Source organism: Ipomoea nil, unplaced genomic scaffold, assembly GCF_001879475.1.
Source record: "Ipomoea nil cultivar Tokyo-kokei standard unplaced genomic scaffold, Asagao_1.1 scaffold2036, whole genome shotgun sequence".
Classification (NCBI taxonomy): Eukaryota; Viridiplantae; Streptophyta; class Magnoliopsida; order Solanales; family Convolvulaceae; genus Ipomoea; species Ipomoea nil.
Genome location: NW_017618464.1, coordinates 6,806,913 through 6,823,795, shown reverse-complemented (window position 1 = coordinate 6,823,795; position 16,883 = coordinate 6,806,913). Strand labels below are relative to the sequence as shown.

The following is a 16,883-nucleotide window of genomic DNA, read 5'->3' as shown; positions in this document are numbered from 1 at the left end:
CGGAGCAAAAATATTATTTTAAACATTAAAATGACGTTGTTTTGGACAATAATTCACACGCCTTTTGCCTGGATTTCTCTTCTCCTAACATTTGAGGATGTAGGAAGATGTAAATCACGGTGACTCAATGGTTCAGCAGACAGAGCCAAATGCCTGTGCGCACAAGGAATCTGCCCACTTTGGACATAATTCCTACACTGTCGTCGCCGAAATTTGAACATTGGTCTCTTCTCCCAAATACTACCCACTAAATCATTTAGCTAAGCCCATGCGAGTTTGCGGGGATTTTTCTTCTTCTATTATATGCATGGCAGCAATGAAATTAATATCCGGCAATATCTCAATCGTTATGCTATGGACCCGTGTCCATCATGCATGCTGGACACGGTAACGGTGCCGTTAGTGGCACCGTTATCTTTCACTTTTTTTTTTAAAAAAAAAAAAAAAAAATTTCAAACCACTTTGTTATAGGAGTATATGTTCATAATTTTATCACTATATGTTCATAATTGTAAGTTCATAATGTCAGAACTCTGTGTTCATAATTCCATAACTGTACATTCATAATTGCATAAATGTACATTCATAATTCCGTAACTGTACATTCATAATTCCGTAACTGTACATTTATAATTCAATAACTGTAAATTCATAATTTTCGAAACTCTATGTTCACAATTTTAGAACTCTATGTTCATAATTTTATCATTATATGTTCATAATTGTAAGTTCATAATGTCAGAGCTCTATGTTCATAATTCCATAATTGTACATTCATAATGCCACAAACGAATAACGCCGTTAACGACGAGACAAAATAAAAAAAAAAAAATTTAACTGAAAAGCCGCGTTTTCCCTTAAAACGACGTCGTTTTGAACTCGTGTCCACAATGCATTGTAGACACGAGTCCACAGCATAATTTGCGGCAATATCTCAATAGTTATGCTGTGCAACCGAATGTACCATGCGCATGGTGCATACGGTTCAAAACGACGTCGTTTTGACAAAAACGCGCGTCCCACTTAAAAAAAAAAAAATCAAGTTCGATTCTCAGCAATAGCATTATTGTAGATATATAGTTATGAATTTCTGGACGTATAGTTATAAATTTGTGGATATATAGTTATGAATTTATGGATATTTAGTTCATTCATTGTGGATATTTAGTTCATTCATTGTAGATATATTTACTTCATTCATTCACTGTGGATATATAGTTATGAATTTATGGATATATAGTTATGAATTTCTGGATATATAGTTATAAATTTATGGATATTTAGTTCATTCATTGTGGATATTTAGTTCAATCATATATTGTGGATATTTAGTTCATTCATTGTGGATTTTTACTTCATTCATTAATTCATTGTGGATTTTTACTTCATTCATTCACGATGGATATATAGTTATGAAATTGTGGATATATAGTTATGAATTTCTGGATATATAGTTATGAATTTCTGGATATATAAAAATGCTATTGCCGGGAATTGAACCTGATTTCTTCTTTAAGTGGGACGCGCGTTTTTTTTTTTTTTTTTTATCCAAAACGGCGCCGTTTTGCAACCGTATGCACCTTGCAAGGGCAAATTATGCTCTGGACCCGTGTCCACATTGAATTGTGGACACGGGCCCAAAACGACGTCGTTTTTAAAAAAAAACGCGTCATTTAGTTAAAAAAAAAAAATTCGCGCGTGTTTTGCTGTTAACGGCGTTATTTTTTTTTTTTTTGATTATGAATGTACAGTTATGCCGTTATGAATGTACAGTTATGCCGTTATGAATGTACAGTTATGCAATTATGAAATTATGAACACAGAGCTCTAACATTATGAACTTACAATTATGAACATATATAGTGATAAAATTATGACCATGGAGCTTTAAAATTGTGAATATAGAGCTTCGAAGATTATGAATGTACAGTTATAGAGTTATGAATCTACAGTTATGGAGTTATGAATCTACAGTTATGAGATTATGAATCTACAGTTATGGAATTATGAATGTACGGTTATTGATCGAATTATGAATAAAGAGCTCTAACATTATGAACTTACAATTATGAACATATAGTGATAAAATTATGAACATAGAGCTCTAAAATTGTGAACATAGAGCTTCGAAAATTATGAATGTACAATTATGGAGTTATGAATGTACAGTTATGACGTTATGAATGTACAGTTATAGAGTTATGAACGTACAGTTATGGAGTTATGAATGTATAGTTATTAACATATAGTAATAAAATTATGAACATATACTTCTATAACAAAGTGATCTGAAATTTAAAAAAAAAAAAAAGGAGATAACAGTGCCTAACGGCACTGTTACCCGTGTCCAGCAAGCATGTTGGACACGGATCCAAGGCATAACGATTGCCTTGCAAGGTGCATTCGGTTCCACAGCATAATTTGTGGCAATATCTTAGGTTGGCCCTTTCTAAGGTTTTGTTTGGGCTTGAATATAAATTTAGGCGGCACATTCTTTGTCCAATAGCCCAATCATTCAAAAAAAAAAAAAACATGTAATTCATTTTAATGAATATTTAGTACGAAGTATATATTAAAAATAACATGTATATTAGTGATTCACTTTACAATGTTGATCATGTCCCGTAGTATATTGATTAATTACACTGTAATACTTTCTTTAAAAAAAAAAAAAAAAAAAAAGAAGAAGAAGAAGAAGAAGAAGAAGGAAGGGGATATATACCTTGAACAAAAACTCATTATTTTTCCAAAAGGTTAAACCCAATCCTAAGAGCCCCCACACTCCGGCCCGACAGAACATCTGGGAGGACGTAAAAAACTCATCATCCTATCACATTTGAAGTAGAACTAAACCAAATTATTTCTAACTCTTCTTCTCTTAGGATTGACTCGAGAGGATTGTCAAATCACATTAATCTTGAGTTAATACCGAATTTAGTTTTGGTTTTTCTCAATTTAATCTTAAATGTCTTTTTGTGCTTAACTGGGTCATCGACTTCAATAATTTTCCCTAATTGAGTCCTCGGTTGTTAGAATCAATGACTAAATCAAGAAAAACCACTATAGTCAATGACTAAATTGAATTTTAACCACTATAATCGAGGATTAATTTAGGTAAAACCATTATAGTCGAAGGTTAAATTAGGTATTAATAGAGGAGAAATTACCAAGCTAAAGTTACAAAGGTATCAACTAGAAAAAACCGACAAAGTCAATAATCTAATTAAGCACAAAAAGACATTTAGAATTAAATTTTTTTAAAAAAAATCACTATAATCAAAAACTAAATTGGGTATTAACTCCATTAATCCTCTAGCATGCAAAGTTGCTTCCTCTACTAATCAAATTCTCTATTATATTCCCTAACAATGTATTGGGCTCACATTCCATTCCTTTTTGCAATTTCTCCTTTACACATCTCCTCCAAAAGTTTAGCAAACCCCTAGTTATTTCCCCCTCAATGAAATACTTAATTGCCATGTTACAAGTTGTTCATATTACTTCATGTAACCTTTTGCCCATGCAAGTTGAGTGCCTTTGAGAATCTCCAGGCCTCTACCTGCTGTTTTATATTTTCTCAATCATTTTTAACCCAAAAAACAAAGCCTCCACCATCGAAATTTGATTCTATATGTGACCATCGGAGTTCCATCACACATTTTTAATCACATTAAACGAAAAATCTTTGATTTCACTTTTTTTTTTTTTTTTTTCTATTCAATTAGTACATTTCACATCAATAGAGGCTAAGTGTAATATTATTCAATCTCATTACCTGTTGAAACACCTCCCCCAAGTCCCCAACCCTCTCATGTACTCATCAACACATTTTAATTTTGAAATAAAGCTCGAATAGACCACTAAACTGCAAACAAAAAAAAAATTCTAAAAAAAATACAATTGTGTCACTCAATCTTTAAAAACTACAATTGGATCCTTAATTTAGCCAATTCTTCCAATTCGCCTGTTGAGCGGACCAGTTACTAATTTGTAAATACACCACCCGGATACCTATGTAGAAATTTTAAAATTAATTTATATATATATATATATATATATATATATATATATATATATATATATATATATATATAAAGGCTAAAGAAGAACTGAAGAAGGATGGGGGAGGGTTTTTATTTTTAATTTATTTAAAATTATTTTAAAAAAGTTTCACATACGTGTAAAGGCGGCGTGGTAACCGATTAGTAACTGACTCAACGAGTAAATTGAAAGAATTGCATGAAATTGGTTAATTTAAGAATCAATTTACAATTAAAAAAAAAAGAATTGAGTGATCTAATTGTATTTTTATTATTTACAGTTTGACCGTATATTTGAGCCTTATCCCAATAATTTTTTTTTTTTTTTTAAAGTCAATCAGACGATTGTATTAATGAATCAACGTAGTAATAGCGTCAGGAGGGATAGAATCCTAATACATAGAATGTTCTGTTGGGTAATATGGTTGAAAATCCCAAAATAATAATAATCCTACGGAAAGATTAATATTATATGGGAAAACAGAAAATTGGGAAGGAAAATGTTGAGTGTTTGGGTATAGGTTTAGCACGAGTTCGAACACAAGGTTCTTTTCCTTAAAACCTTATTTGCTACCTCCCACAAGTGCTAGGAGCGTTGTAGCCTAGGTTTCCCAGGATAAAACGTGCTACGATTCCTTGTTTAAGCACCTAAACAAGGAACCCGGCAAACAAAGCAAAGTAGAGAACACAAGTTGGTAAAGAAGAGAGTAGAAGCAGAGTTTTGGGAAGCTGAAAGCTACTGGAATTCTTTCGTTTTTGTACTGTGTAAAATGCTACTGCTCTACCTCTCTTTATATAGGGCTGTTGGAAGGGATAGCATTCAACATGGCTTTTAATTGGTATTAAACCAATTGTATAACACCTGTAACGGTCACCCACTAAGTAGGATTAAACTCAGATTTAAAATTGGAACTAAAACAGTATTAATTCCGTAACAGATGAGTTTAATCTGTACAACAGGCTGAACTTTCGGGTTTCAGACCGTTGGGGTGCAGGTTCACACGAGAGCACGCGGACCAGCAACACGAGAGTACATCTCTCGTGTGCACTGTGGTGCAACCCGAGAGTGCACCACTCTCGTGGTCACAGAATGCACGAGAGTTGTGCTCTCGGTGCACCACCGCCTCTCTTGCTCCTCTGTAGCACGAGAGTAGGTCACAGATGCACATTGGAAAATGATACCGAAGTTAGGCATAACTTAGCCCGCAAGGCCAGCCCATTTCCGGACGACATTCGTGCCCGCAGGTGCTGGCGCACGCGAGCTCGGGCTTGATTTCAAGCCTTTTTGACGTCCTCTAGTTGGATTTTGATTTGCGCCCCCCCCCCCCTCCCCCGCGCGAGAGAGCCTCTATGCTATACAATTCTACAAGCTTAAAAAGAGCTCATGTATATAAGGGGGGCAAATCTTGTTTCCAAACCAATGTGGGACAAAGTCCTACATTTTCCCTTCATTTCCCAACTTAAATGGGTCTACTTTGAGAATCAATATCTCATTCACCCATTATCCGTTTTGAGCGTACAATATATCAATCTCTTCGTCTTACTACGAAGAATCCGAATCCACTTTGACCCGACCCAAATCGGAAGTGGACCCCACTGATAATTGTACCACAAAATAGCCACTTAATATGCCATTTTATGCCATTTTAAGCTAATTTTTCCAACATATTCCTGAGTAAACGCTAATGAAGCTAGAGTATGAGCATGTAAATTAACTTGTCTAGAATCATAACTTAACGAAAGCTGATTAAATCCCAATAACTTATTAAATGAATTTAAATTAATTAATCGAAATTCAATGAATTAATGAAATTATAGAATGCCAAAAAGAAATATACTATTATCATTGCTATACGTAATGAGCAATTGCAGTCTTTTTTCCTTCCTTGTTCTTTCTTTAATTTCTTTATGTATATGAGTTGTGTTGCGTGGATGCATTGTGATAAGATCAAAAGGCAAACATTTGGACCACAATATAATGCATCTCTCAAAAGTGCCAATTATTAGCACTTCTTTTGATTGGAGCTGAAAGATTTGAATAATTGTCAATTAATTGCTTCTGCAATGGGAAAATAATATCATATCATATCAACAACCACATACAGACACGCATCACATGTTCTTTAGAGCTATTATTTATTTGTTGCTTATACGAAGAACAAGCAATTAATTGATCTATCGAACCATATACATTGGTATTATAATGTCATTTTTTATTTGATAATATATTACATGAATAATATTTTTACACATGCACAAAATTTGCATACTAACATGGCTTACTTTGATTATGTACGTGTTTGGCCAGTTAATTTATAAACAATTAAGTAAATAAATAAAATAAATAAATGTTGCCCAGAAAAAGGTGGTCGAGTGGGTGGAGCATAACTTTCATGACTAAAGACCAGGTTACGAATTTCACTTTTCTCAACACCATCCCGATTGAATTAGAGTTGTATATAATCTTCCTAGTACGGACATTACATATGAACATGAACACAAAAAAAAAAAAAAAAAAAAAAAAAAAAAAAAAAAAAAAAAACACTTATTGTATTTAAGTAAATACAAATTTTATGACATAGTTTGATAAAAGTGTTAATTGAAAAGGGAAATTTAAAAAGAAAATCCATAGAATCTGATCACATCAGTAACAATTTAGAATTTGGATGTACGCAAATTAAAGGGGCAGAAGCGGATCCCATGTACTTTAACTTTCACTAGATTCATGCATGCATTGTCCTTCAATCGTATCATTTGTTACGTTGGCGATTCCAATTTCATGTGCGAATGATTCTGATCTCCAAGTACGATATTAAGAATGACATACATGATTGAATATATATATATATATATATATATATATATATATATATATATATATATATATATATATATATATATATATATATATATATAATCATGTGAGAACAATTTGCTGGTGTAAAAAAAATGATAAATGATATGATTGTCCAAATCAAGTGGATATACAGTTTAGATTTACACGGTGATAATTTTGTAAATTTTTTTAATTAAAGTGCACATTTTATTACTACATAAATTAAAAATACAATATTCAAAACACATGCACGTATACACACATGTAAGTGCATTGTTGCCTCTTGTATGTATAAGATACATATAAAAAAGTTTTAGGAAAAATTTTAAATTTGTACCGGATTAGGTAAGGACAATGTCTCCATAGTAGTACAAAGTCAAATCATTTTTCATTTATTTTGGAGTTGTACCCGGTCCAACATGCATTAGTGTCAATTAGCACCACAAAACTTTTCTCTGTGTTTGTGACATAAATTTTTATTTTTATGGGTCAATTGGTACAAATACCTTATACAGTTATACTAAGTAGTAAGTACAATCATATATCTTATTAAGGTTACACCGAATACTATCAACACTTGACTATGAAAAGTAAAATTAAAGTGCAACCAGACATACCATATATGGTTGTATCTAATATAAAAGGTATTGATCGATTGATGACACCATATAAATTCTCATTTATATATAACTATCAATTTACATGTTTAAACTAGAAAAATTATAATTTCAAACTTTGATCTACCTAAAGAGTACTAAATTTCATTTCAAATCGACAACTTTTCAGGAAAAAAATAGTATAGGTTGAACATTATATATGATAGGATGGTTCACATGTAATTGTCACAAATTAAATATCTTGTTTTAAGTACAAATTGACGATACATGAACCTAGAGCATATACAAAACATTAATATATATACTTTTTTTTTGGTTGTATGTTTTTGAAGAGAAGCAATTAAGTAGATAATCCAAATTTAATATTGCATGTGGTTACCATTCATATTATTTTAATTAGGAAGTCATAAAGCATGGGCATTGACCATTAAAGTGAGACAAATCTAAAGGGATCCAACTTATAATTATGCACTGCATTATATGGAGGATGAGATCCATTCATCATTATATATATATATATATATATATATATATATATATATATATATATATTGCTATTTATATATATGGCAGCTATATATAAAAGGAAAATCAATAAATAAAATAATGAAATTAATATTGGTTTCTTTTCAAGCTATTTGCTGGAACTACAAGAAGCCAAGGAAAAGGGGGAAAAGTAGATTCCCACTACTTCACATGTTAGTGTTTTTAAAATTGTTCTTTTTTTTTTTTTTTAATAATGTTTAATATATGTAGTTTTGTCTTGGCTTGGATTTGGGAACCAGCCAAACTGAAGTGCTGATATGTGGTTAGTGATTACCTCAACCACAGGAACTATGTTGTCTTGGCTTGGATTTGGTAACCATGAACACCAACACAATCAAGGTTTTCACATACTCAAGATCGTCACATATATCAACAAACAAAATCTCTTGGCTATACTTGGTTACACAAAGATAAATTTTGATGGATCAGAACGCTACACAATGCTTACTTCCCAGTGGGTCACCCATAGCTTAATCATAGAGTTCTTTGACTATCTAATTGATATATCCTACTTAAAACCAATTAGTGATATGTAGGTGGACATTAACCGTTTAACCACATTCCTCCATGGTAAGCTACAACACCACGTCTCGAATCGAGTAGGGGTTGTACTCGGCCGACGTCCAACAAATTTTTTTAGAAAAAAAAAAGAGTAAAAAATAATTTGATAAAGTTTATACATTTGCAATTACTCGGGAAACCAAATTCAACCCCTAATGTTGGATTTACCCATCATGATTTTAAGGAATCATATTAATATGCACCATATATAGAAATAACATTCTCACTTAGGATCCTAACTACCAAAGAATCTCTTAGTCGTGCCACTTTTATTTTTATTTTTTTTAACATTTTTTATCATTCTGATAACAAGTTACCAAAATCAAAATATTTGACTATTTTTAAAAGAGTTAATACCATCTAAGGTCCTCCGAGTATAGTGGTTTTGCCACGTTTAGTCCTAAACTTTCAAATTGACCATTTGTGATCTTTCGACTTTCAAATTTAACCATTCGTGGTCCAAGTTAACCACACATGGTCCTTCAAGTTTCGAAATTTAACCAGTAGTGGTCCTCACCAAAACTATCATTTCAAATTTTGAAGGGTCACAAGTCAAATTTACTTTCATTTGTAATCAATCAGAGGGTTGAAACATTCAAACTTTTCGATGTGTACTTAAAATTTTTTGTTTTTGGATGACGGGAGAAACAAACCGCCACTCTAGTCTGCAATCTCACTCTTGTGTGATAAATCTCGCTCTTATGTAATAGCTTGAACCATAGAGATAAATCACACTAGGAAGATCCTGCACGACGGGTTTAATCAAGAAGATGTGGACAAGAATCAAATTCATAAGATACAAAACTTATTATAGTTTTACTAAATACAAAAAATAATACCTTTACATATATCATTATAAAATCTTTAATACAAGATAGCTTTGTAATTATAAGCAACTCCACATTGAAACGTGCAGTGTCTTTCTATTGGACAGGGGAAAAAACAAAAACAAAAAAGACTTAGTTGTCAACCATGGAAATCTTCATGCTTTTTAAAATTTTCCAATAATTAATAATTGTCACAGAATTGTTGTTTCCTTTAATTGCGATTCTCTTTGGTTTAAGATGAGTTGGATGATGCGATAGAGAGCGCCGCCTAACAAGTTAAAAATGTCCTTGCAATTTCAATCAATGAAAACCACTTAGTTTAATTTGAGTTTTGAATAGAATCTCAATACATAGTTGGTAATCCATCAATCATTCAATTCAGGCAAGGGAATCCTAGATTATCCCAATAACAACAAGACAACTTAATTACATATGTATATGCTCAGCTCGATTCGGGTTTATTAGGACTCATGATTTTTGCTTGAAAGGATTTAAAGATAAAATGATACTGAAATATATAAAAACAAATTCATTGGCTTAGGCTTTTTGTTAGGTAAAAACATTGGCAATAGAAAGAGAAAAAAAAAACTGTTATAAGCTTTTATCGCGCACAATATACGAGTGTGATACTTGCTCAGCGCACACGTTTTACAAAACGATTCACTTTTTTTTTTTTTTCTTTATTTCTCAAAAATTGTGCTCTTTACTCATTTTTGCAAATTTCTCACACAATGAAAAATTCCAATAAAAATTCAAAAAAAAAGTTACCAATGGTGATGTTCTAGTGATTATTATGATTTTATCGATTCTAAAAGTTTATTCAATCATAAATTTCAATTTGACAATCATACATATTCATGAGTCTTTTTCTTCTCTTTTTTATTTTTAGCAAAAATAATGATGTGTTTTTCGTAAGAAATTCGATCATGATGGGTCACTTATCGTGTAAGCAAGATTGTATAATCTATCTAAAACAAGACATGGTGGACTACACGAGTTTCTTGTGAATCAATGACGAAATCATTATTTTGTGCTAAAAAGTAAAGATGATGATTAGGTATAGGCCAATGAGAGCAAAACAAATATTTATGTAGGGCCACATTTGTTAAGAAAAATCAAGAGGTTTGAGAGGAAGTCGTAAATTGAAAATTGTATTTTGTTTGTCGACATCGAGCTTAGCATAGTGGTTCGTTGTCTAACTTAATTTCACAATTGAAGGTAGATGTGTGAATTTGTGTGTGCATGAAAATTAGAGTATAATTAGTGGACTGATTATGCGATTTATGATTTACCTCTACAATGACTCTAAGGGCGAGGTGATGTGAGCTTAGAATTAGTCTGGTAAAATTAGGATCACCCAAGTATAAAATATATTTTGTTTCAAATAAAAGTTAATTATTCACAAAAGTATGCATATTATGTTTTATTCTAAATAGATAATTAACAAGAAAATTAAGTAATTGCAAATAAATTTAGGTGGGAATTTACCCCTAATGAACATGATCTTGGATAGAATGAGTATATAAAATTATAAGTTTTAGTGATGGTTAGAATTATTGATTGTAAGATTAAGAGTTGGAGATGAAAATTTTAAATACTAAACTATTAAATTATTTATTAAAAAAAAATTGTACTTTTGGTCCCTTAAGTATTGTGACACTAACAATGTTGATTCATAACTTTCTAAACTTGTATAATTGGTCCATAACGCAAATGATCTTTTAGGTGAAATCTCTGTCAATCTTTCACCAAAAAAATTATTTCCTCTTTATAGCAGAGGGGGTCTTTTCCTTTTGAGGAGATTTTACCGAAAAGACCATTTGCGCTAAGAAGTTGATACCCATGGACCAATTATGCAAGTTTTGAAAGTTGTGGATCAATATTGTTAGTGCTACAATACTCATGGGATCAAAATTGTGAAATTGGAATTGGACTTTTATTGGAGAAAACTAGGCTGTAAAGGAAAAGATCATTATACCCCTGCTATAAAGGGGAAATAAATTTTCCAGTGAAAAATTGACAGAGATTTCATCGGAAGGACTATTTGTGCTAAGAAATTGATACTTGTGGATCAATTATGCAAATTTTGAAAGTTGTGAATCAACATTGTTAGTGCCACAATACTCGTGGGATCAAAAGTGCTAAAAACTCTTATCCAAAAGATTTGGATAAACTTTAAGGTTGATTGGGGGCGGGGGTTGGGTTTTACCCTAAATGAATTTGGCATTGGACTCGGGTTAGTTTCAAATTCAGTCTCAAGCCTCCATTGAGGTGGATCAAGAATATACCTTTACCGGATAATCTCGATTCAAATTTGAGAGAGATTAAATCTTGAACATTTTTTTTTTTTTATTTTTGCGCCAAATCAATTCAAAAGTGGTCTAATCCAAAAATGTCTCGTTGTCACCTTTAATTTTCATCTTTCTAAAAGGAATTGAATCACGTAGTTAGGAGTTAAAATTTCATAGTCAAATCACATAGATCTGAGTGCGTTGGGCATTGTTTAGTGTTAACTTCTTGTTGGGAGAACACTGTTCATATACACGTTTGTCTGCCTCAGAGTAAACAGCAGCTTAGTTTGAACTTTGAACATTTAGCCCAACCTGCATTTTATTCATTATTATACCAATTGGAATGTCAATATATCAACACCATGCAATAGATTATCACTGGATAGAACAAACACAACCAACAAAAAACAACAAAATAAAAACAAAAACTTTTGATTTACTGGAAAACTCGCAACAGCTAGCCAAATGAGCATTTTGGGTGAAATGTCATGACTGTAATTGACAAATGATCACAAGGGGGTAAATTAGACTAGGTTGTTATAGTTGATCGGTTCAAACAAAAAAAAAAAAGTTAATAAACAGCTCTCATGAGGAGTCGAATTTGAAACCTTAATGAGAAAATATAAAGCTAAACTAGGAAAAGTTGGTCAAAACATCCATTATTTTTATCTCAAATTCATATAATATTAAAAGAATTTTTTTAAAAAAAATGTTTTCTTAATTTCTTATCCAAGATTCTGATCTTGTGGTGCTGTGTGATTGGGAATTCAAGATATATTTTATATACATATATGCAAAAGCTAGCTAGCTACTTTCTACCCAAATGCTCAAAGAATCTAATAAGTAAACCCATCCTTAAATTCCATGTAAGTATGAATGAAATTCTACATCTTTGAAACAATATCCTCTTCGCCCCATCTTTCGATTAAAAGTTCAACTTAGATCCTCTAAATTATGTTAGAATATCTTTAAAAATCGATACGAAACACGTCAATAAATTCGTCGTCCCATTTTTTGAGTAAAAGTTCAACTTAAATCTTATAAATTATGTTAAAATATCTTTAAAAATCGATACGAAACACGTCAATGAATCCGTCGTTCCATCTTTTGACTAAAAGTTCAACTTAGATCCTATAAATTATGTTAGAATATCTTTAAAAATCGATACGAAACACATCGATAAATCTGTAATTGCCATGAATTATAATATCTTTGACATTTTGTTGTAATGCCTAAAAAGATAATTGGCTTTGAGGCAACTTAGAAAAGAAAAAGGGAACAAAAAGAGTTTCCACAAAAAAGCAGATGGAAGCAAGAACTCCACTAAAAGAGAATGATAGAGAAAATGTATAAAGAACCACATCTCACATCTGACATTATTATTTGCCTTTTGACAATCTGAGGAAAAAAGTTAAAGGCACATAGTGTCACCTTTGTACAAGAATCAATACATTTATGCACATTCAATTCAAAACACCAAACCCCATATCATGAATTGTTGGATTACTCGCATGGATAGCTCAGTTGGTCACAGAGATCGAGTCTCACCCTTAGCAGTGTGGGAACAACCTCTCAAAGTGAGGGGTTCATGTCTCTGTATTCAGAAGAGTTACCATGATTTACATCCTCTCAAATGCTTTGTCATGTCGGGACGTGAGGGGACCTTAGGATTGGGAATTTGGAGTTGGAAATATCCTCCTAGATGCTTTGTCGGGTCGGGACGTGAGGAAACCTTAAGGTTGGGGATTTGGGTTGGGAATATCCTCCCAAATGCTCTGTCATACCGGGGCATGGAGGGCCCTTGGAGTTGGGGTTGGATATTCAACCTGAGTTCCCATGATCCAAATGCTCTGTTGGGCCGGGGCATGAGGGACCCTCGGGGTTGGAGATTCAATCTTTTGGGAACAATGAATTGTTGCAGATTACAGAAAGATTGAGAATTCCAATTTTAATCCCAAAAATGAAAGTTATTAATGCAAGAAAAAATGTTAAGAGGATATGAAAAGGGCAGAAGATACAAACATTCTTCTTTCCATTACATCTGCAATCTGCATACACATTAACAAGAGCAGAGTTTTTTTGTTTTTCTTTTCCACAACAGAATTTCTTGAAAATTATTTCTAGGAGGGGGTTTAGGACAGAGGGGAGTTATGCTACAAAATCTATAGACTTTCTGCTGCTACCTAAAGGCAATTGTGAAGAACTTTTTCGGGTTTTCCAGCACGAACAAAAAAAAAAAAAAAAAGAATGAGCCTTACTCTCGCCCACGGGAGCCTGTCTAACCGGGCCTGTTCCTCTTGTGGCAGCCGCCCTTTCCATCCGACGACCTCAAGGCGGCACCACCACTGGAGTCACCTTCCGACGAAGCATCCATGGTTTTCGAGAAGGAGGTCGAGAGGCCAGCGTAGAGATCCACAACCTTTCTGATATTATTGTTGAGCTCCTTAATCAGACCGACGTTTCTGTTCAAGTTATCGGGGGACTTGGACTCATGGTTCTGGTTAATCTCACTGATTAGCAGCCTGTTGTGATCCAAAATGGTCTGAACTTGCACAAAGCTCTTCTGAAATGTCTGCAAAACCTTCCCATCTATCATCTGTGCCCCAGAAAATGTGTCCCCATCCATTTCTTGACCACTCAAAACTACTCCTACAACAATGAAAAAGATGATATATTCCAGTACTGATCAGAATTCAGAAACAAATTCATCTAAAAACGAAGAATCAATCGATTTCGAGACAAGGCAAAAACCCCCCACAAACATCATTGTCTAGAAGGCAATAACAAAAGACACAGACAAAAACATGATAAGGTTCTTGAATAGTTTAAAGTACATTAGAGACAACACTGCAAGATACATGATAGATCTTGACCCAAAGCTATAACACACAAATTTTGAGCTTCTATGCAATTATTAATGTAAAAAACTTTAATTTTAAGTATTATTATTGGGGCTATAATTAATATGGTTATTTGAGGTACTATGAGATTTTAAAAAGCAAATCCCATTTTCCATAAAAGGGAACCTTTATTGTTGTACCATATATACCAAAGCCCAGTCTCAAAAGACCCAGAAATCACCAGTCACTTTTGCAGTCCAGATTTGGCCATAACTCTCACATTGGTATCCATTCAACAAACACCATTATTCCCAACAACTCCAAAAAAAAAAATCTTTTTTTCTTTTTTTTTTTTTTAATTGGAAAAATCACAATACAAGAAACCATTTGCATTATTTTCAAAAGAGGACCACATGAGAAATCCCATTGGAAAAAAATTGCAAAATTTTGAAGTATTATTCCTGTTGAAGCATAAATTCTTGAACCAGACCCACATAAATGGGGAAAACATCCCAGAAAAGCCAACTGTTATTACAACCCAAAAAAGCACAAAAAATACTTTCTTTAAATTTATTTATTTTTCTAAAGAAAAAGATGATATAGGATATCAAAATTATATTACCAATGACCCAAAAAAATACAAAATTTAAATGATTATTCCTTGCAGAAACATAGATTCTTGAAACGGACCCAGAATGAAGGGGAAACATCCCAGAAAAGCCTGTAATTATTACCAACAAAAAACAGTAAAACAATACTAAAATAACTAAAAACAAGAATTGAAGTGACAAAAATTATTTTTAAAAATCTTATAAAGAAAGATGCAAACTTGGAAGCTCATCAAAATCAAAACTTTCAGAGCTTAAGAGAGACCAAGAAACAAGCACACACCCACTGGGAACTGATAAAAGCTCTGAGAACAAAACCCAGAAATCATACATAATACATACACACACACACATATATATATATATATATACTTTTACCATAGAAGCATTCACGCCCGATAAAAGCGCTCATATATGTATATATGTATATACGAATACAATATAGCATAGAAACAAACACAGAGACATACACGCATATTTAAGTGAAGTTATACGAAGGGGTACCTTGAAAATCAGGGAGCATTATTGTGAATGAGAGAGACAGAGATTGAAGGACCAGAAATGATCGGCGATTGAATCGAATCTACGGATGAGAGAGAGAGAGAGACGGAGAGAGAGAATATGTAGATTTGACACTCCCGCCCCGACCCAACCTCTATGTATATATGTATATATATGTCATATGTCAAAATATTCTTGGGTTTCTCTATGTATATATATGTCAAAATATTTAGTTTAAGTTTTCTTTTAAAGAATAACGTGTATATCTTCGATACTATATATATCTACTATACTAATAAGAGCATCCACAATAGTTGGGGAGAATGGGGGATAATGTAATAGTGATTAGGAGAGAGAACGTGGGAAGAGGAGGAAAAAAAACAAAAAAATTAAAATCAAAAATTAAAAAACAAAAAATAAAAATAAAAAAATAAAAGGGTCAGGCGCCTGACGCGCCCGTGTGGGCGGGTTGCTGTGCGCGAAACGCGCATAGCAACCCCTTTTTCTTTTCTTTCTTTTTCTTCTTTTTCTGTCGGATCTCATTTTTTGCAGAGGCATTCTTCCCCAAATAAATCTTTCCTACATTAGCTTTGAACTTGAACAAGAAGATTTCATCTGACATGCTCCCCACATTATCCCCTTAGTGTGGATGCTCTAAGAGTCAATTGAAATAAATTGTTTAAATTGTTTTGATTGTAAGAAATTCAACATTCAATTATCTATGCATAATTCACCTCTGTAACCCGCATGAGCAGCTCAACTGGTCACAGAGGTGAAACTTTGGAAGAATGATCAGGGATCAAGTCTCACCAGTGGCAGCAATCTCTCAGAGTGAGGGGGTTCCTTATGCGTAATGACCACAGGTCACAAGATCAAACCCTGAAAAAAAAAAAAAAAAAAAAAAGCACTAAGTATTATCTCATTTGTGCAATGTGTATGAAAAATAAGTTAATTGAATAAATATGAAAAATAATAACATTATTATTATTTCCTAACATCCCTAACTAAAATAGGCTTTAAGATTTTTTATTATTTTATTTTATTTTTCTTACTTTTGTCTTATAGAGACTATTTGATAGTCAAAAAGTATAAATTTCTTGGGAATTTTAAAGTTAAAAAGTAATTATCATATTTTGTGACATTTTGACTGCAAATATTTTGGATAACGGATAAGGTGATTTTTTGAATAATAATAATAATAATAATAATAATAATA

The 16,883-nt window shown here is 32.6% G+C and overlaps 1 protein-coding gene across 4 annotated transcripts; it reads right to left on the bottom strand.

The window, feature by feature from the left end:
• Positions 1-13,727: 13,727 nt before the first annotated feature.
• LOC109148125 (protein ELF4-LIKE 3-like) lies at positions 13,728-15,817 on the bottom strand. 4 transcript variants are annotated; one of them, XM_019295911.1, is made up of 3 exons: positions 15,671-15,817; positions 14,058-14,367; positions 13,728-14,022 (listed from the first exon to the last, which is right to left on the bottom strand). In XM_019295911.1, the coding sequence occupies exons 1-3, from the start codon at positions 15,687-15,689 to the stop codon at positions 13,902-13,904; spliced, it is 450 nt and encodes a 149-aa protein (XP_019151456.1). In that variant the 5' UTR covers positions 15,690-15,817; the 3' UTR covers positions 13,728-13,901. The 4 variants fall into 4 exon arrangements, with proteins under 4 accessions (XP_019151456.1, XP_019151454.1, XP_019151458.1 ...); XM_019295909.1 differs by lacking the exon at positions 15,671-15,817 and adding an exon at positions 15,450-15,510; XM_019295913.1 differs by having other exon boundaries at positions 13,728-14,367.
• Between the last annotated feature and the right edge of the window lie 1,066 nt (positions 15,818-16,883).

Excerpts from the sequence above, each read along its gene's own strand:
- LOC109148125 (XM_019295909.1), bottom strand. The coding sequence starts at position 15,495 with ATGATTTCTGGGTTTTGTTCTCAGAGCTTTTATCAGTTCCCAGTGG. Across the intron at positions 14,368-15,449 it reads CTTTTATCAGTTCCCAGTGG|GAGTAGTTTTGAGTGGTCAA; the intron begins GTGTGTGCTTGT and ends TCATTGTTGTAG. Across the intron at positions 14,023-14,057 it reads GAAGGTGACTCCAGTGGTGG|GCCACAAGAGGAACAGGCCC; the intron begins TGCCGCCTTGAG and ends GAAAGGGCGGCT.